We start from the raw sequence: 20,672 nt of genomic DNA, 5'->3' as shown, positions 1-20,672 counted from the left end.
TCAAATGGATGAAAGATGTTTCCAGACAACAATACCTTTGTTGAGCAAATCCGAAAACTAAGAAAAGGGGATGAACTGATGGCCAACACTTGATGCTATAAGTTTTTTAATAATTAGCATTAATTTTGTCTTAACCATCCTGGTTCTAGAATGGTTGGGAGTGATAAAGATAGCTAAAAAGACAATCTTTTAACTTAGACCTTAAACCAAAATACATGAAGCTGAAGCAGCAGAATTTGAATAGTAACACCTATCTAGCCAACTTCGTGCAATTATCCCTAATAATTGTGTCTAATAAATCATTTGTAGTAAACCTTTGCAGTGAATGGAATTTAGCCAATCGAGAAGTCTAGAAGTCTAATCAGTTACATCAAATCAATGTTCTCCAACCTTTAATTTGCAACTCACCAAAAAGACCAGTACAACAAACTCACATTCCTAAAATACCCCTCTCTCATTAAGTTCTTTCACTAATTACCTACTAAACCACATTCTCCCCAATTTAATTAGAGACTAAGGACGTTTAAATAATTACAACCACACAAAAGCTATTATCACTTATACCCACAACTAAAAAGACAACCAAAATAATCATACATTTCCAAAATACTCATAAAAAGACACAACCCCATTTCTAGAAATGTATGACAAAAGAATTCACCATAAGTTGTATTTTGTGTTGTACCTACCATATAAACTTTAAATGTACAAATATGAGGATATCTCTATAAACATACCCAAACACATGTTGCTATGAGTTGTACCAAAAGCTTTAAAAAAACTACATATTATTTCATATTTCCAAAATGCCCCTACCCATACGGTTGAAATTCAAAGCCCTCTTTGACTAAAACTCATTCTTATATAGTATAAGAAAGAAATTGGTAGCTAAGAGATATTCCGGTAATTATACCAGCACACAAGCATACATGGATTGTACAAAATGCAAAAACCGTTGCACACTCATAACACATTCCATCAATACCTAAGTGGCTCATCAATGACAACTTTAAATGTATTAAAATGGGGAATTATTAGTAGTTAAGAGATATTCTAGTAATTACACCAACACACAAGCATATGTAGGTTGTACAACATACAAAAACGGTTGCACACTCATAACACATTCCATCAATACCCAAATGGATCATCAATGAGAACTTTAAATGTATTAAAATGGGGTCATTTCAGTAAACATATCCAAATACAAGTTTCGTTAAGTTGTACATAAAGCTTTTAAGCTAATGCATAATATTAAGGATTCCCAAAATAACCCCACCCTTGCGGTTGAAATCTTTGCCCTAAACTCATTCTTATATAGTATAAGGATATACCAAACTTTTGGATGAATCTACAATGACCTTTGTCTGTATCCATTTTTTTTAGGACAAATAACAAAAAGCCCTCTGTAGTATAGCTATCTTACAGAAAAACTTCTTGTAGTCTCAAATCATATACATTGGTACCTCATGATCTAAAGTTATCTTAAAGAAAAATCCCCTTGTAGTATAGCTATCTTACAGAAAAACCCCTTGTAGTTTTAAATCATACACATTGGTACCTCATGATTTAAAGTAAAGTGAAAAATTAACGAAAATCATTAAATTTAACGCGTTTGATGTAGACACGTTGGAACTGCATGTAGCCTTCCAAAAAATAGTTTTTTAAGCCAATTTTGACCTGAAATACCTATTTTGTCCCTCATACCTTAATAAAACAACCATAATTATTCTCCAAATTTGCTCCAAACTTGTAGAAATCGACGATTTTTGCTTATATTATTGGTGATTATTAGTGAATGAAACTAATGAATCAAAAACGGTTTATTTTAGGCTATTTTTTGCTTATATTATTAAGGCAGTTCTATCATTTCACTCAAAACCATTTGTTTTAACGATTTCCGTCAATGTTTCAAATTACTTCAAACCATGAGATACCGACACGTATGATTTGAAATTGTAAGGGGTTTTTCTGTAAGATAGCTATACCATAGAAGGCTTTTTTTTTATCCTTTTCAAAAAAAAAAACTTTTTCATCATCAGGGAAGAGGTGTGACTTAAGAAGCGGGAGAGGCAAAGGAATTTGAACTCGGAATCTCTAATTTCTAGAGTTTCAATTTTAACCATTAGACCAAAGCCTTCTCGGTATATGTATCCATGTTTTTATATAAAACTTTTTCTTTCTTATGCAAGTTAATCTACCATTATAACAGCAATCCTCTAACGGGCGAACTTTTACCTACTCTATTATTAGGCCAAGTTGTTATGGAATCTACATAGTGATAATTGTATGTGTGTTTCATTCCAAATTGAACATTTTATTTCATTTTCCCTACTTTTCAACAAAATTTACACTAGATTAGAGCATCTTCATTTGGATTGGAAGCATGCACAAATGTTCTTGAATTTAAAATAATTTTATTTTAATTTTTCTTCAAATATGTAATCTCCGTACTCCTTAGATCTGTTCTTTGATATTGGTGTATGATTGATAATGTAACTTCTATCATTAGTGCAAATTTTAATAAAATTATGATGAGTGTGTTTAGATAGGAGATTATTTGAAATAATTATTATAATACTTTTTATAATGTGATGTATGTGAGATAAAAAAAGGTTAAACAGAGCCTTAAGGCTTTGTCAAATTGGCTAGTGTACCGTGAAGACGCAGACATTCCAAATGTCTACATCTATTGGCCCAAATCACACGTGGTCTCCAATTTGTAAAAAAAAAAAAAAAAAAAAAAAAGTTATTAGAAACATACAGAGCTGATTGAAAATTATAATTGTGATGCAAGTAAAATAATATTTGATAAAAAAAATTGCTATCCTAACACACATTATTTTTATTGTGAGTTGAGCTTGGGCTTACCAAAGTCATGCTCAAAAAATCTCAATTGACACACCTAATCATGAGACCATTTAAGTGCTATTGATTGCTGAAACTGACTTGATGCCATGCTGGTTTAGTTTAACACTACTTTTTCGAAAAGAGAGGAAAAAAAGAAAAAAAAAAGTATATTTCTTTCCAACAGTAAGATATTTAAAAGAAAAACTCTATTTTTGCTACATAATTTCCTTATAGTTTCAAAAAGTCTGTTTACTTTTTTTTTTTTTTTTTTGCGAGTATATCAAGCTAAGCTATTTAGTTTTTTGTTCAACTCGACTACACAAAAAATACAATTTGTTTTTCTTTTTTCTCAAAATATTTTAACAGGAGATGAAAGGAATTTAAGAAATAAGGAGGAGGATCTCAACTTAACTATTAGACCAAGGTCTCATCAGCAATGCAATTTGTTATTACTCATTAGACATTTATTATTATTTTTAGTTATTTTCATTTCCTTTTCTTTTAGAGTAGGGCGGCTGAGATGGCACTGTCATGGCGGCAAATTGAAGCACGCCAGTGGCACTATCAACTGTCCCACCAAATGCCAATCCCGGCCACCACCATCTGTCCGTATTAGCGATGATGATGTAAAATGCATTATGGGCACTAGTAGCCTGCTGTGTTCAATTTAAGCCACCAATAAGGAGGGGACTGATTTATAAAAGATTCCTCTTTCCCGATAACTAAAAATTCCTCTTGGAGTTAATTCCATGTTGCACCGTTTAACTATAGTTGAATCCCTAGTTTGGTATCTAAACTTGAAAATGAGACACTTTTATAACTACAACATAAAATCTATTGAATTTAAGTGAAATTTGTCACACTTTAGTTCTCTCTCTCTCCTCTCCCTCTCTCTCTCTCTCTCTCTCTCTCTCTCTCTCTCTATATATATATATATATATATATATAAAGAAATATCCTACTAATGAATAAAATTTGTTCTACTTTAGTTCTTAAAAAATACGTATCTCATTTAAATATAAAATGTGTCCTATTTCCGTCAACCATTTTACTTAAGGAGACAAAATTTATTTTTTAAGAAATAAAGTATTCCACTTTAAAATTTAGAAATTAAAGTGAAAATACAAATATAGTTGAAAAGTGAAAATTGGAATTAACCGTTGCTCTTGTGATTTGAAGTGTCTAATCTTCACGTATCATAATCAATCGATAGAAACCTTAAACAATGCTCCCAACGTAAGTCCGAATGATCAGTGTGCTAATGCCCATTGGTCTAACCTTATCATCACATCTTGAAATTATAAGAGATATCCCCTAGGGGCTACCTTTTATGCAAGATAATCATCTGTAGGGTCCTTCTGAGGGTTTCTGCAACCTCGTAACATATATCTGTTCCTATATTCACCTTCCAATTATACTTTTATTCGCCCAACTTATACCCCAAATGAGCATCAAGTACAAAACCAATGGTGCAATTACTATATGAGAGAGATAGAATCCAAGAGAAACACATTGGAAATCATGGAAATAACTTGAACTTTGCTCTAATATGAGAAGGGTTATTTGATTATCCAATACCCCATTTAAATGGCGAGTTTTTTGGTTGTTTGTATAAAATTTTGTTGTAATATACTGTAAATTTTGTGGAAAAACTTTTGTATAGTTAGGTATTTAAAAAATGTGTAAAAAAAAACTTTCTTTTTAAAAATTTTTCTTTTCTTTCTCTTCCCCCCCCCAAAAAAATTCTCCCTCCTTTCTCTTCCCTCCTTCCTCCACTGTCGACCACTATACCACCACTCCACTCCCTCCGCCATCAGCGCCATCCAACTCCATCCCCACCTCCTTTTTTTCTCCTCTCCTTCTTCCTCCTTCTCCATCCCTCTCCTTCTCTCTCTTTCCTCCTCTTCCTTCCCTTCCTTCCCCTACCAACCCCCTTCATCGGATCCCCTCCTTCTTCCCTACTGGTTGTGTGACCAGTAGGGGAAAGGGAGGAGAGGGGTCTAGTGAAAGGGGAGGAAGAAGAGGGGATGGTAGGGGAAGGGAGGAGAAGAGAGGAGGAGAGGAAGCGAGACAAAGAGAAAGGAAAGAAAGAAAAGAAAGAAGGAAGGAGAGAGAGAAAGAGATAGAGGCGCTAGCGATGATGGAGGTGCCTGTCGGCACAGGCCGATGGCAGAGATGGTGATGGGTCAAGATGTGGGGAGAAAGAAAAAGAAAGAAAAGAGAAACAAAAAAAAAATTGTCTGTTTTTAGTTATTTTGAGCTATGTTTTTTAAAAACTTGAGTAAGTTTTTTAAGATTTCTGTATCTAAAATTTTTAAAAAACTTGTAGAAGAAAAACTACTTAAAAAACTTAGATGCCAAATAGGTCCCATATTATGTAGATAGACTTATGTTCTGTTTGGTTAAACTTGGCCTAGAAAAAAGTTAGAAATAAAAAATAATAACTTTTTAGAATGTTGCATACTATCTTCTACCAATCATTCATTTATGAGATCATGTCAGCAAAACTTTTCAACTGTAGGCAAGATGATGACTGAGGTATCCCACATCGATTTGAGAAAGGGAAAGGAATGGGTTTAAAGCTTGGGTCCAATGGCTATCTTGTAATTTGGGTCAATCATTTTGGATCAGTAAATTTTGGTCCAAAAATTACTTGGATCAACCCTTGGACCCAGGTCGTGATAGTTGGTATCAAAACGAATCTCGCATAGTCTCTGAATGGGATGAATTTGGACCAACGATATTATAGCTCCTTGCAAGGATTGCAAGGATCCTTGCAAGGAGCTAAGTACTATGCGGGGTTAAGTACTATGTTCGATGGGGGCCACCTTTAGAACCTATAAAACTAAGTGCCACGTCAGGTGAGGGCCACCTCTAGAACCCAAACAATTTACCTCTAGAATCCGAACATATCCAAGTGGATAGTTTGAATTCTAACGGACTTTGTAAGGTTTGAATTCTAATGGATTTTGCCAGGACACAAAGTGCTCAAGAAGGGGAGAACGAGATATCCCACATCGATTTGAGGAAGGGAAGGGAATAGGTTTAAAGCTTGGGTCCAATTGCTATATTGCAATTTGGGTTAATCATTTTGAGTCAGTGAATTTCGGTCCAAAAATTATTTGGACCAACTCTTGGATCCGGGTCGTGATAATCACTATTATGAAAATACTCCATTCATGCACATCATGAAAATTGAAAGGTACAGTGACTAAGGATCTATTCGGTACCTGATAAAAGTTTATTTTACGTATTTTTAGTGTGTTTTATTAGTTAATTTTGGTTTGATTATTTAGTTTTATAACTAAAATAACTAAGGTTTTGGTAAAAATCTACATTTTATGTTAAAGTGGCTAACATTGCAATTCTATTGATTTTTATGGGAAAAACTTCATATTTTGTAGGTTTAATGATTCAATCATCAAATGAAGTGCATTGAGAAGATTTTTGGATGATTGAAGATGGATTAAAGTGGTGAAATTAAAATATGAAGTGTAAAAGGAAGAAATGCAATTTGAGGACAAAAAAATTAAGAAAAGTCAGCTTTGACAACTCAGACACATTTTCGTATTTTGACTATATCAGGAGCTACAATGATCGGATCAAGGTGTCTTGGTACCATTTTGAAGCTAAGAGATATATCTACATTTGGTATGAAGACATCAAAGTCCAATTCAACCGTTTTCTTGGTCAAAAGGTCGAAACACAGAAACTTATCTGGATGGTCGAAAGCTGAAGCCCAGAATTGACCAGTCTATGGTATTTTGACCATATCTCCGTCCACCGATCTCCAAATTAGATGATTCTTAAAGCATTGGAATGCTAATTCAATGGGCTACAACTTTTGTGTTTTCCACAAAAGCCAGTTCGGCCTTCATCATGGAGAAAAATGCAGTTGAAGTGAGGTCAAAAGTGAAAACATGTATGGCAGCCGAATTTCTGTAATTTGCTCAGCCATTTTTCTCATCTTCACACTTCTTTCCAGCTCGAGTTGGAGAGAAAATGTAGGCTGCACATGCTTCAGAAGACATAAGGAAGAGATATAGCCAAGGTTCCAAGTCAAAGCCATTATTTTTGACTCCCTTAACAAATTCAGATTTGGAGAATCATAGCAGAAATTTTGAACCAGTAGAAAGGCACCTCATATCAGTTTTATATAGAGAGCAATCAGAGGGAGATCATAGGGGAGAGAACTTGAAGTGCAGAAATGTAGTTCTTTCATTTCCTTAGTGTAGGATAGAGTAGTAAGTGTAGTTAATCCATTCTTGTATAATAGCTAGATTAGGATAAAGATGGAGATGAAAAAAGAGGAGTTGAAGCTCGAGTGACATGAGTTATCTCTACTCCAATTCTTTATCTTTTGTATTGGATTCTTAACTATGGTTATTATGCAAGTTCTGGAATTTATGTTTATAATTTGTTTCTAAAGATTATGCCTTGGGTTTGGTTGAACTTCCTATGATTGTGAGTGTTTATTATTTGGCTATTTGATTGCTAGTATTTGAGCAAGTTATTTAGCACTTTGGCTCTTGAAATCATGATTAATCTGGTACCATTAATTATGATTATTTAAGGTGTTATTTCTGCAATGAAAATTGAGATTTAACACTAGTTCAAGAAGTGTTAAACATAGGGAGTACACTCACGAAAGTAGAGGTGCATCTATGTGGTTTTTAATGATTCATTTCATGTAATTTCATTGAAGAAATTGACTTGTAGCTAATTTCATAACCATGAGAATAGGTATGGATTAGTTATAAGTATAGTTGATTCACTACGAAAGTAGGTTTCACATGTTTAAGGAAATTACACCATAACTAGTCTAGATGTAGTATTCAATGATCCAAATATAGCACTTGCATGAGTAGTTAGGTGGCTGATTCCCGCCAGGTGGCTGATTCCACTCCTTTCTCATCCAAATCTGTTCCTGACATTTTGAATAAATTCTCAGTGAACCCACATTCAGCACAAGCCGAAGCTATCAAGAAAACCATAGCAGAATGCGAGGAGCCTGCAATTGAAGGGGAAGATAAGTACTGTGCGACATCTCTCGAGTCGATGGTCGATTTCACTACTTCAAAGCTCGGCAAAAATGTTCTAGCATTTTCAAATGAAGCACCAAAAAATGCAGGAAAAATCCAAAAATATGGTATTGTGGATGTTTCCAAGCTGAACAATGATAAAGCAATCGTTGATGATGAATTGGTTGCATGTCACAAGCAAAACTATGTCTACGCAGTTTTTTACTGCCACAGCTTCCAGAACATCGATGCTTATATGGTTAACTTGGTTGGTTCTGATGGAGCAAAAGTCAAGGCTGTGGTTGTTTGTCACAAGGACACGTCTTCATGGGACCCCAGGCATTTGGCTTTTCAACTGCTCAAGGTGAAGCCTGGAACTGTTCCAATCTGCCATTTCCTTCCCGGGGATCACATTGTGTGGGTTCCAAAGCACTAAATATTCCGCAGCAGCAGCTTGTTGATATCGCACGAGTGATCAATATTTGTCGCTTTGATGTTTTGTGTGTGGTCTTCTGCAGCCTGGGACTTCTATTAATTATCTTCCCATAATTGAATAAATCCTTGTTTAGTCTCGTTTCTTCTGGTTGTATTAATTATCAATTATGTCAGTGTAATATTCTCCAAATGTAAAGGTACTAGGGGAATCGAGTATTTTTATTGGTTCAGTTGTATGCAATGTTTTTAAACCCGGACAGAGGAGTGAAACGAAAAATCTTTCGATTTACGGTTCAATCGGTTCGATTTCGGTTTACAGGTTTAATAATTTTTTATTCATTTTAGTATTAAACATTTTGAATAAAACTAAAATATTTATTTTAAAAAATAAATACTTAATAAAATCGGTTGAACCTCCCCGATTTTGACTGGTTCAATTAATTCTTTGAATTTTTAAGTAAATCGGACCGGAGGCATGATCGGTTCGCAGTTCAATCGATCGAACCAACCGATCCAATCCAATTTTCAAAATATTGGTTGTATGTAGTTGATCTGTATATCTACTATTTTACGTTGTGTACGATGATCAACATATCAAACTTCTGATGAATCTACGTCAAATACATCAACTCTTCCAGACCAACCCTGAACTCACCTACCGGTTTTCAGATCATGTAAGTACCAGTCAGGTTGTGCTAAATTCATACTGGCAAGTGTATCTGTGTTTTTTTCAGGTGAACTTTTATCTTTTTGCAGAAAGTTGACTTACCTCGTATTAACGAAACTTACCACCGAACTAACAAAAACAAAACGCTTCACAAGTGGTTCCCGGCATGAATACTACAAGATGATCGTGAGCCTATGAAATTCTTGTCAAGCTTATCAATTGAGAAATTGAGTTTCCTTATCAAAAACTTTTTATCTTTTTTGGTAAATAAAGATGCATGGTCAAATTAAAAGGAGTGTGTAACTATCTGGGGGAAGGGGGGATACGAAAGCAGGGCATAAGGAATAATTGACAAATGGATCCACTCGACTGCGGCTCTTTCTTCGCCAATGCAATCCACACAAGAGTTGGTTTAGTGAGACTTGGTGGAGGAATTTCATGACCATTCTGCAATCAGATAATAAAAGGAGACAATTCGTGAGTCTACATTGAACAATTATTCATGAATTAAACAACATGAATTATTCAATCTTTAAGTTCCTTATATCAAGTCGATGGAACCAGCTGCAACCTATGTTACTCACTCAGGCTCTTCACTTTGCCCCGCCGTGCTCATGTCCGACGCCTTCATTTTGCACTAGAGTAGCTAAGTCAATGGGACTCTATAACTGAGTCCGAATAAGATACTAAAAAGCACACCACAAATTTTTTTTTCCCGCGCGGGGCCGGGGGGTGTTTAGGGTTTGAGAGGTTTGATTGATTGTATCGTAATTAAAAAAGAAATGAAAAGTGAATGAAGTTATCATGATATTATAAACATGTATATAAATTATGAAGATACAAAGAAGTATGAAAGAATATTGAAGAACCTGATTTCCCCATCATACTGAATCTTTTACTAGACCAATAATTGCTCGATTTATGTGAATAACTCGGATTGAATAATGACCTCATTCTCGATCAAACCGGTTGAACTATTCAATCAGCTCCGAATTAAAAAAACACTGCCAGTATTCCCCAAAGTACGGCCATAATTGAAACCATAAATAATAGAGGGGACAAATAGACAAGAGATTATTCTTTCCTCACCTAAGATACAAATTGGAGACCACGTGTGATTTGGGCCAATAGATGTAGACATTTGGAATGTCTGCGTCTTCACGGTGCACTAGCCAATTTGACAAAGCCTTAAGGCTCTGTTTGGATTGAAGGAAAGGGGAGGGGAGGAAAGTAAAGGAGAGAATTCTAGTACAAAAGAAAAGGAGAGTAGAGAAAACCAAAATCCATTCATTTTGTATGGATTAAGAAAGGAAAGGAAAAGAAACTATCATGCAATAGTTACAGTTTTATTCATAATTTAAAAGTCTAATTCATAAACACATAAAAGATTTTTTTATAAAATTTTAAAATTTTAATTAATCTTGATTACCTTTAAGTTACTTAAACCATCTTTAAAAGACATACCTTCGGATATCTTTTGATTACATCCATAGTTGTAATTTTGAAAATTGTAGTACATTTCTGAACTTTTTTCTCTCAAAATTTTATCTATGTTTGTTTACTATCCTCCTTAGAACCTAAAAGTGCTTTCAAGCAATCTAAAAAGCAAAATTAGTCAAGAAGAATAATTTAAAAGACACAAACAAAAACAAGACATTAAACACAAAATAAAAGACTCAACAAGACACTAAGTACAACAAACAAAAACCTTGACACAATAAATACAAGAAAAACAAGTAAAAATATCTAAACTAATAAAAATGTTCTTTGTATCGATATTGAACCAAATCTTTCCCAACAGCGGTGTCAAAAACTTAGTGAGGTTCTATCATGTACTAATTTTAATAAAAGCTAAACACCTTGTTTTCTATGAGTATACAGATCGTTTATCGAATATAGAGGATATGAGGTGTCGATTTCATAGAGAAGATTGTGAATTACCAATAATTTTTAAATTTCTTTATTATTTAGACTATCACAAATACAAGAAAATTAAATCTACACTACAAACATAAAATAACAGTAACAAAAATGACAATAGAAAACTCCTAGGGTTATAAAATTCTTTACTTCTGTTACAAGTGAAAATATCAATTAATTGAATGTTATTATCTTGACTAGTTATGGCATAATTTCCTAATACATGTAAAATCTACTCTCGTAGTAAATCAACTATACTTGTAGTTAATCCATATCTACTCTTGTGTTATGAAATTAACTACAATTTCTTTTCTTCTATGAAATTACATAGAACAAACCGTCAAAATCACAAAAGTGCGCCCCTACTGTCGTGAATGTATTCCCTAAGTTTAGCACTTCTTTGAACTAGTATTAAATTTCAATTCTCATTGCAAATTTAATACCTTGAAATTATCACAATTAATGGCTAGTTAATCATTGATTACAAAAGCAAAAATGCTAAATAACTTGCTCAAAATAATAGCATCAAGTAACTAAGGAAACATCACAAACAAGATATAAAAAATTATCCATAATTCAAGGCATAAACTTAACGAAACATGAAGAAAATGAAAGAGAAGATCATACTTGTATTATAACAGAATATGAAATCAAATATAAAAGAGAAAGCTAAAATAACCAAGAAAAGTTGAGATGACAAAAGGTGTTTCTTGACGATTGTACCCTCCTCCAAGCCACAATTACGTCTTATCAATCGTTGAAGTGCATAAAAAGAGAACCCTTCAAGAAACAAGTTGAGCAAGTTGCTTTTTCTTAGTCAAAATTCAAAAATTTCAGTTGGCTAACACTTGGAGGAAACTCAGTCGGTTACAAGGCCAGTTATGAAGTTGAAAATTTCGTAGTAAAAGTTGATGCATTCTACCCAGCAGCTGGCTTAGGAACCGGCTAAGCAACCATGGCCGGTTCCTCCTCCGCTGTTTCGCGACAATTTCCAATTTCTTCACTTCACTTGGCGACTAAGTTCTTTTGAATCTTTTTCCCTTTTTCCCTATAAAAACAACCAGACTAAACAAGTAAAAGGGATAAAAATTCTATCATTAATCAACAATACTCAAACATCAACTTTTAAGATAATATCAACTTCAATTCTTGATTTCAGGTAAAAAGAGATTAAAAATCCTTAAAATAGCCACAAATATATTATAAATTAGGCACTTATCACAAAGGTTTGGTCAAGAGGCACTCTTCTGTCCTAATTACCCTGCTGGTTCTGTCTCGCAATACCCAAACGATTCAAGCATTGAATAACTAAATCCAGGGATGCTTGCATGCGAGCCAACTGGGTCCTTTGTTCGTTCTTCTCATGCTTCAATATCCAAGCACTCATTTTGACTTTGGATATCAGGATTTGTTACTAGACATTGGTATAACTCAGAAATAGGCGAAATCAATTTGCATGCTCTGATGCCAACTAATGCGAAAGCAAGGGGTAAGAATTGTTTTTTACGAACAATTCTCCGAAGAAACTAAGGGAATGATTCATGGTCAAATCCCGAAAATTTACATGAACCTTAAAACTTGAAGGAAGTTGAGAGGAATTGGTAAAAACCAATGAAATTTTATAATAATTGATAAAAGTCTGAATAAAAAAGCCCTAGTACGACCCTACATATAAATTAGAAGTTCTAAATTGAAAAAAAAAAAATGAAATTACATAAAAAAAAAAAAGAGAAAGAAAAGAAAAATAAAAATAAAGTTGCCGATGACGACCAGCGCTGGTCATGGCACACCAATCACCCTTGCAAGTTGATTTCCACGAAGTTTGGCGCCGGAAATGCTCAGAAGTTTGTCCGTCCTGGCCTTGTCTTGTGATTCTTTGCACGCTCCATTTTGTCCATGAAACCTTGCGCTACCTGTTCTACATTAGGTATCATAGAATCCAAGAGAAAGACATTCAAATCATGAAAAGAACTTAAATTGTTAGCATAATTTACCTCGTCTCACCCACGATAAGGTGACCTGCTATAGCTGTGACCATTTTATCACCACGAAAAGAAAAAAAAAGAGTATATAAACACCGAAAATTAAGATGACATGAGAGTATATTTGACCTTAAAAAATGGTCATTTTAAATTTGTCTTACACTCTTTTCCAATTTGTTCATACTCTAAAGGCAAACTGGTTTAAAAGGGAATTTGTGAGGTCCCATGCCCAATTCGATCATACTGGTAGACAATCCTATTTTTGAGGTGTTTTAGAAAAACAATTTTTTATTAAACAGTCCAAAACTAAAGTAGCACATCTAGAAACAACCCACAAACACATGGAAAAACCGCCCACAGATAATTGAACCATTAATAATACTTACCCAGACACCATTCCATCTGGGTGATATTACATCGACATAGTACAACCACTAGAGACGAAACTAAACAAGGTTTCATTTAATCATGGGAAGAACATGCGACTGAAACAACCAAAAAAACAAAAAAAGGAGCATGTGATTGGAACTCCCACACTGCAGCAAACATAAATGCCATGTTAAATTGACAAATATTGATACGCTCCCGGACAGGGGATGCCGGCAATATTGTTGCAGAATATTTATTACTTTGGAACCCAAATGATGTGATCCTCAGGAAGGAAATGGCAGATTGGAGCAGTTCCTGGCTTCACCTTTAGCAACTGAAAGGCCAAATGCTCTGGGTCCCATTGTGATGTATCCTTGTGGCAAACAGCCACAGCTTTAGCTTTAGCTTCATCTTCAGCAGCAGCCAAATTAGTCATATATGCATTACTCTGCGATGTGTGGCAGTAAAATACTGCGTACGGATACTTTTCCTTATGGCAAGAAACGACTTTAGCAGCCGTGTTCAACTTGGCAACATCCTTAATAGTATATTTTCGGATTTTGGTATCTATTTTTTCTGCTTCAGTTGAAACTGCTCGAACATCTTTCCCCAGCTTGGAAGTAGTGAAATCAATCATTGACTCGAGTGAAGTCGCACAGTACTTGTCTTCCCCTTTTGTTCCAGGCATCTCGCACTCTGCAATTGTTTTCTTAATAGTTTCGGCTTCTTCTGATTGTGGCTTCAGTGAGAATTTGTTCAAAATCTCAGGAACAGATTTGGAGGAAAAGGGAATGGAATCAGCAACTTGTCTTGGCAGGAATAGTGTAGTAATCTTTAGCGACTCAACAAACTCCAGATTCATGCTTGAGCCGCGGTGCAAATCCTTTCCAAGGAAGAAAATTGTAATGTTTTTGTCATTGTAGAGTTGATCTTTAGTTGGATTTGTACCATGGCTATTCACCTGAGATTTCCTGTTATAAATTTGAAATTTTGAGTCTGGTAGGTTGCTGAAACTGATACCATGGCTGTTCAATTGAGATTTTCTATTATAAATTTGAAATTTTGAATCTGGTAATTTGCTGAAGCTGAAACCATGGCCGTTCACTTGTGATTTTCTATTATATATTTGAAACTTTGAATCTGGTAGTTGGCTGAAGCTGCTACCATGGCCGTTCACTTGTGATTTTCTATTATATATTTGAAACTTTGAATCTGGTAGTTTGCTGAAACTGCTACCATGGCCGTTCACTTGAGCTCTGGCATTATATATTTGAAATTTTGAATCTGGTAATTTGCTGAAACTGCCACTTCCAGAGGTTTTCCCTGTAGTTAATGCAATGGCAATGAGAAAATACCTTTTTAGCAGGGTCACAAACATAAAGTTTTAAGGAATGGAAGTCAGGTACTGATTTTCATTCAAGACAGTACCTGCTCATCAATGAAATAATTCCTTTGTTAAAACAAAAGGCATGCTAGATTAATTACTATATACATAACCTACTACTGCAAGCCATATAAGTATTGGCTCTTTTAGTTCTTTTCAGGCAATGTAAAAGTTTAATTAATTTTTGGTGAATTACAAAAAAATAAAATAAAATAAGTGGGCCATCATGGTGGATTGGATATGGCGCATACAATCACTTGTACATATTCTATCCTCGGAGGGCTCTAGTTGCATATCTGATATAAAGGACATAATATCATGCTTTAGGTAGGTGACAAAATATATTATGTTATACCCATATATCAAAATTTATAATATAAAAAACAAATTATAACCAATTTATTTTCTTCCATTTTTAGAAAAAAAAAATCTTTCTCCTATCATATCGTGTACCGCTAAAATTGTTGGCTGCATTTAGATTAGCATTTTTCATAAACTTTAACGTAAATTGAAAAAAAAATCTCTATAATATATGTTTTTAGAGTTCTCAAAATTATTAAAAATCATCATCATTTCCCTCTTCTATTATCCGCTAGCTAGTTGATAGGGTGCTAATTGTTAGTAATTTTATTAGTAATTTTCCCTTTTATCCCTGCCAAATATTGTGTTAATTGCGGATATTTACTTATATTTGGTTTGTGGACTTAATTTCAGAAAGGGAACAGAAAACTACCAAACCTGAGGGTCTTTTTGGAAATAATTGAGACTTCAAACGAGCCACAGGCCAGGCCACAGTGCTGAAAAGAACTGGACTCCTATTCCTTTATTTTTGTTGACTAAGAAGACTACAACCAGAGACTTCGGCAGAGAGAATTTCAAGGCTTGGACCTTTGACTTCGGCAGGGACCACAGAGGAAAGGAAAAGGGCATTAGTTAGTTGGCTCTTAAGAAGAAAGTAACGTACAGAGATGGGAAACAAGAAGCAATTCGGCAGAGTTCCCTTCTTGGACTTTGACTCTTAATTCGGCGGGATCCACGCACTAGGAGAGGCATTAGTCCTCTTTGGCTTTAAAAAGGAGCAGACGTATAGAGATCTGGAATGAATAGTTTTTTTATCATTAGTTCTTATCGAAGCTTTTAGCATAGTTTTAGTTTTCTTTTCTTTCTTGGCTCCTTTAATGGCCTGGACCTCAATTAAATTACTTGGAGATTTTCTCATGAGGCGTGGCTAAGTTTCTCATCTAGTCGAAGGTCAACTTGAAGGCGCGGTTCCAAATATCTGTGAGATCGAATAAATTTTATTTGTTTCTTTTATTCGTTGGTATTTGTACGTTTTCTGATTTAATTATTTATGCTTGTTATGTTATTTAAATGTCAAGGGCCCGATATTCAAATTAACCTAATGAACTAATGCCAAATTAATTGATCGAATCCGTAATTGTTTAATTGATTAATACCAGTGGCGACTAGCGTGATTGGTTTCATGTTAGGGAAACGTATGATCTAACTTAAACAAACTCTCGTAGCGTGTTTGTTGGTTAGGATTGAGTTTTTCTAATTATTAATGCAATCGAGTAATTAAATCCTATGGTCGTACCTAGAGTTATTTCTTGGTTAGAGAAATAGTTAACGGTCGTACCTTAACTATCGAGAAATTAAGAAAAGGCTGGTTGTTCATCGCATGTATGACAACTATAACCAATCTGGTAATGAGTAATCGAATTATCTTTGCATCAATGATCAGTTGAATGGACGGTGTCTAAAAAGTTGCACCTTTGGCTAGAGTCATATTGGTTATTGATTAATTTCTATTTATTTCTACTAGTTGTTTTATTGGTTAGTTAATTAGTTATTTTATATTCTCCAAAAAAATCCCCCATACTTCGGACTCTAAAAGAAATAAATTATCCCCAATCCCTGTGGATTCGACCCCCCATACTTTGGACTTTAAAAGAAACGAATTATCCCCAGTTCCTGTGGATTCGACCCTACTCACCGCTATATACAAAATTTGTAATTTTCTTGAGTAGGTAATTATTATTGCACAGGTTCGACACCCTGTCAATTTTTGGCGCTGTTGTTGGGGACTGGTGCCAGATTAATTTGTTTCTTTTTGAGTTCATCTTGTTTTTATTTTTTTAATTTATTTTTCTATTATTTTTTTATATATAGTTTATGGCTTCTAACACTCCGTATTTTGGTGATAGATTGGATTTTGTTTCCAGGGAAGGCAATGAGACTTGTTTTTTTGCTAAGTTTGCATATTCAGAGGCACTAAACTCTATTAGAGAAAGAATGGCTGCTGCAACCTGTAAAATTTGTTATGCCAGAGATCATTCAACCGGTATGTGCCCCGAATATCAAGATAATCTGAGTGTCCCACTCAATAATTATGGAGATTTTTCACCCTGGTCTCAAACGTGGTATAACCCTAATCCAAACGGGTATGATCAAGAATGGTAGGATAACTCCAATTATAATTATACAACAGGGCCAATGAATTTTCAGCAGTATGAGTCTCAAGAATCATCATCTATGTCAGGTATGTCTCTTGAAGAAATAGTTGAATCAATAGCTACTAATACATATCAATTCCAACAGGAGACACAAATGAGAAATGAGATGATGAAGGATGCAATGAGTAATCTGGAAGATCAAATATGTCTATTGACATCCAGAATAAATCGATTGGCTTCTCAATTTGAAGAATTGCCCTCGAAAACCATTGTTGATTTTGAAGAAAACAAGAGTGCAATTTGCTTGACTAGTGATGAGGAGATGCAAGAGTGTCAAAATGAGAAATCTACAGATGCAGTTGAAAAAGAAGCCGAAAAGGAAGAAATGGAACCCCAACCGCAACCCATTCAAGTGAAAGAATCCAGTGAAGAATCATCAAATGTGATGACACCACCTCCATTCCCTAACCCGCATTTTCTTAACTCTTACTCCATGATTTCTGTTAATGAGATTGATTTTGTTATACCGGAAGTTTTTGAGTCTCATGGCAGAAATAAGTTAAGAGTAGCTATGGTCAAATATCTTGAACCATTGAGTGCTCTTGATGGAGGAGTGGATGAAGAATTGAGATCACTGCTTGATTATTTGGCGCCATCTACTAGTTCACGGAAGATCGTAGCTCGTGTGCTGAAGGATTACTCTATTTACGAGGGCTATCAGGACTATATAGAGGATGAAACACTAAAACAAGCCACGAGATTTTATCCTCCGTGAATAAATATGGCAATGTCTAGCCAAAAATATAAAAGAAATGCGCTTTTTGGGAGGCAACCCAAATATTAATTTTATTGTTTTTCGTTGTTCATTACTTTCATTTTGTCGTTTCTCATTTGGGTGGTAGTCGGTCTTAATATTTTCCTCTACTGTGATCAGGAAGTGCAATCTTGGCATGCCCACGCGGTGTTTGTATCTCCTAAGGTCAGTGGACGTTTATCAATCTTGGCGTGCCCACGCGGTGTTTGACGACCCAAAAACTAAAAAATAAAAAATAAAAAATTCAAAATAAAAACATTTTCCGTTTTACACCTTCAGTTTTGGTTCTCACAATTCGAGTTTTGAAATTTGAGTGTGCAATAAAAAAAAATTTCCCAAAAAAAAAAAACTATTTTTTTCTTTTTTTTTCCTTCTTCTTTCTTTCTTTCTTTTCTTTCTTTCTTTTTCTTCTTCTTCTTTCTTTCTCTTTTCTTTCTTCTTCGCCGCTGCCCTTTCTTTCTTTCTTTTTTTTCCTCTGTGCACGCCGCCATTCCTGCCAGCCATGCTCGCGCCAGTTGCCGCCGCTGCCTCCCAAAGCTACGGACGCACGCCATCCGCTGCCCGTTGCTCTGTCCAGCAGCCCCTTGCACGCAACCCAGCTGCCACCGCTGCTGTTCACCACCAACTCTGCACTACCAGCTCGTCTCCACCTTCAGTAGCTCCAAAGGCCGCCGCTGCTCCCCTGCCCACGGCCGTCCACCCACAGCTCGCTGAGCTCCTCCGTTCCAAGCTCCACCCGCCACCTCCACTCACCAGCGCCTTTGACCACCACCAGCTCTCCTTCTCACGCTGGTCGCCAGCTAGCTTTCCCTACCGCAATCTTGCACTCTCTTTCTCCTCGCATCACCATCACGCAGCTGCTCCACCTCGCGCAACCTGCTGCTACTGTCCGCCATCTCCTTGCCGCGCGTCACCACCTGTCAGAACTTGACAGGTGGAGGTATTGAAATTTCTGCCTCGATTAGTATTTTTCGGGTCCTTAAATTGCTGGAATTTGAGCTTTTGTGTTTGGGTTTCTTGATGGATAAAAGAGGGTGTTGATTTGGACATTTTCTAGGGTAAATTTTGGACAGATTTGGGTTTAATTGCTACCATATGTGGGGATATTTTCAGATATTTATTGAATTGTTGACCGTTTGATTTAATTCCTTCCTGTGTATACACCAGTGATACTGGTTGCGGTGTTGCTTACAATTCTTAAATTTTCTCGAATTCTAATCGGTAGTTGCTGGAATTGCTTGTTTGCTGGGATTCTTAAAATTCTTAAGGCTTGGTATCTTGAAGTGGGTAATTGAATGTCCAATTTGTGACATTTGTTGAGTTTCACTTGCTCCAATTGGTTGAATTCATTGCTCTGTTGGGGTCCCTGTTGGTATCACTTGACTTCTGCTTTGTTAGTTTCTGTATCGTGCCCCTTGATCTTATTTTGACTGAATTGGAGACTCAGTGCATATTCATTCAATTTGCTGTGTTGTTGGGATATTTGTCTAGTCTTTGGGTGGCTAACTTGCACATGTTGTTGATTGGGTTGGCCGTTTGAGTTGTTTTATTTTTTGTGGAGTGCACCAGTGGTGTTGATTGGAGCATTCAGCCTACAGTTGTGGATTTTATTTGGTTGGCTGCCTGTTTGATTGCTAAATAACGAACCTTGTGATTCAGTTATTGTCCGACTTTTGAACTACTATTGCTGGCGTTGCCCATTTCTTGGGTCATTAGCTAATTTTAGTTATGTCTAATTGCTGAAATTTGTTGATTGTGTCCAATTGGGCACTATTTGGGTCTAATTACTGTGTTTGGGAGTCTTCTGGCAAGAGATTTCAATTACTTCGTTCATTGGAGCACTTGCTGCGATTCTGGGCTACATTGACCCTGCTTTTATCTAACATTGGAACCACCAAGACTGGAGACTCAAGTGGCCCACGTTGGCGTCAACTTGCATTACCTGGAGCAGAATTTGGCAGCACTTGTACACCATGCGGGTCTTGCTCTTCAATTCCTGCCTGACCCGCCCCTGTTTTGACGACTTCACGGAAGTACCGTTGCCCTTCTCCTTCCTTTTGCTGTTAGATTATCACATTGAGGACAATGTGTCATTTAGGTGTGAGGGGGAGATCAGTTTGGGTGCTAGTATTTTTGTTTTTAGTTTCTAAAGGCTTTTCCTTTGTTTTAGTTTGATATTTATCTCCTTTTTCGTTTATTTTCTTTTCTTTTTTTCTTTCTAGTGGTCAGTCTTCATATGAATACCAAGTTTGATGCTGGATTGTTATCTCTAATTCTGTTATTGCCAAGTTTATTAATAAAAAGGTATCAAGTTGATGTGGTTGAGTTCATGAACATCTCTCTGGTGAATATCGCTAATTGCTTGACTTTTTCAATTTTTGGTTAATTTTTCTAGACATAGGGAATGATCGTTGGCATTTTTCATGTGAATTGGTCCAATTAATAATTTTAGTTCTCCATGTTTGGAAATTTGAGGCTAGCTGCTGTTATTTTTTGTGTTATTTTTAGTTATTGTGCTATATGGTTATAAATAAGAGTTGATTGTACTCCGCTAGTGGTTACTACTGAGCAACCGGGGATCTTCACCTAAAGTGTCGATTCTCGCGTCAAAAGGTAATAATTGCTATAAGTGCGTGTCGCATAGCGATTGGAGCTAAGTAACCGGGCTCCTCCATCTGTCAAATGTTGGAGTTCGCGTCAAAAGACTCTAAGGGCTATAGACTAAGTCTTTTGTTACTCAAAAAAAAAAAGAAAAAAAGAAAAAGAAACAAAAA

General features: G+C 35.6%; 2 protein-coding genes across 2 annotated transcripts in view; one reads left to right on the top strand and one right to left on the bottom strand.

Moving 5' to 3' along the window:
• Positions 1–5,016: 5,016 nt before the first annotated feature.
• Positions 5,017–8,603, top strand: LOC140013564 (BURP domain protein RD22-like). Its single transcript, XM_072062893.1, has 2 exons — positions 5,017–5,028; positions 7,723–8,603. The coding sequence occupies exons 1-2, from the start codon at positions 5,017–5,019 to the stop codon at positions 8,305–8,307; spliced, it is 597 nt and encodes a 198-aa protein (XP_071918994.1). The 3' UTR covers positions 8,308–8,603.
• A 4,614-nt stretch (positions 8,604–13,217) lies between these two features.
• The window catches only part of LOC113703152 (BURP domain-containing protein 6-like), a 95,974-nt gene continuing 88,519 nt past the window's right edge, over positions 13,218–20,672 (bottom strand). Inside the window, exon 2 of the mRNA XM_072063702.1 lies at positions 13,218–14,567. Within this exon, the coding sequence (XP_071919803.1) occupies positions 13,501–14,567 (1,067 nt within the window). The 3' untranslated portion in view covers positions 13,218–13,500. The remainder of the gene's footprint in view (positions 14,568–20,672) is intronic.

This window comes from Coffea arabica, chromosome 8c (genome assembly GCF_036785885.1).
Source record: "Coffea arabica cultivar ET-39 chromosome 8c, Coffea Arabica ET-39 HiFi, whole genome shotgun sequence".
NCBI lineage: Eukaryota > Viridiplantae > Streptophyta > Magnoliopsida > Gentianales > Rubiaceae > Coffea > Coffea arabica.
The sequence above is the reverse complement of the archived record's forward strand: the minus strand, read 5'-3'. Positions and strand labels throughout refer to the sequence as shown.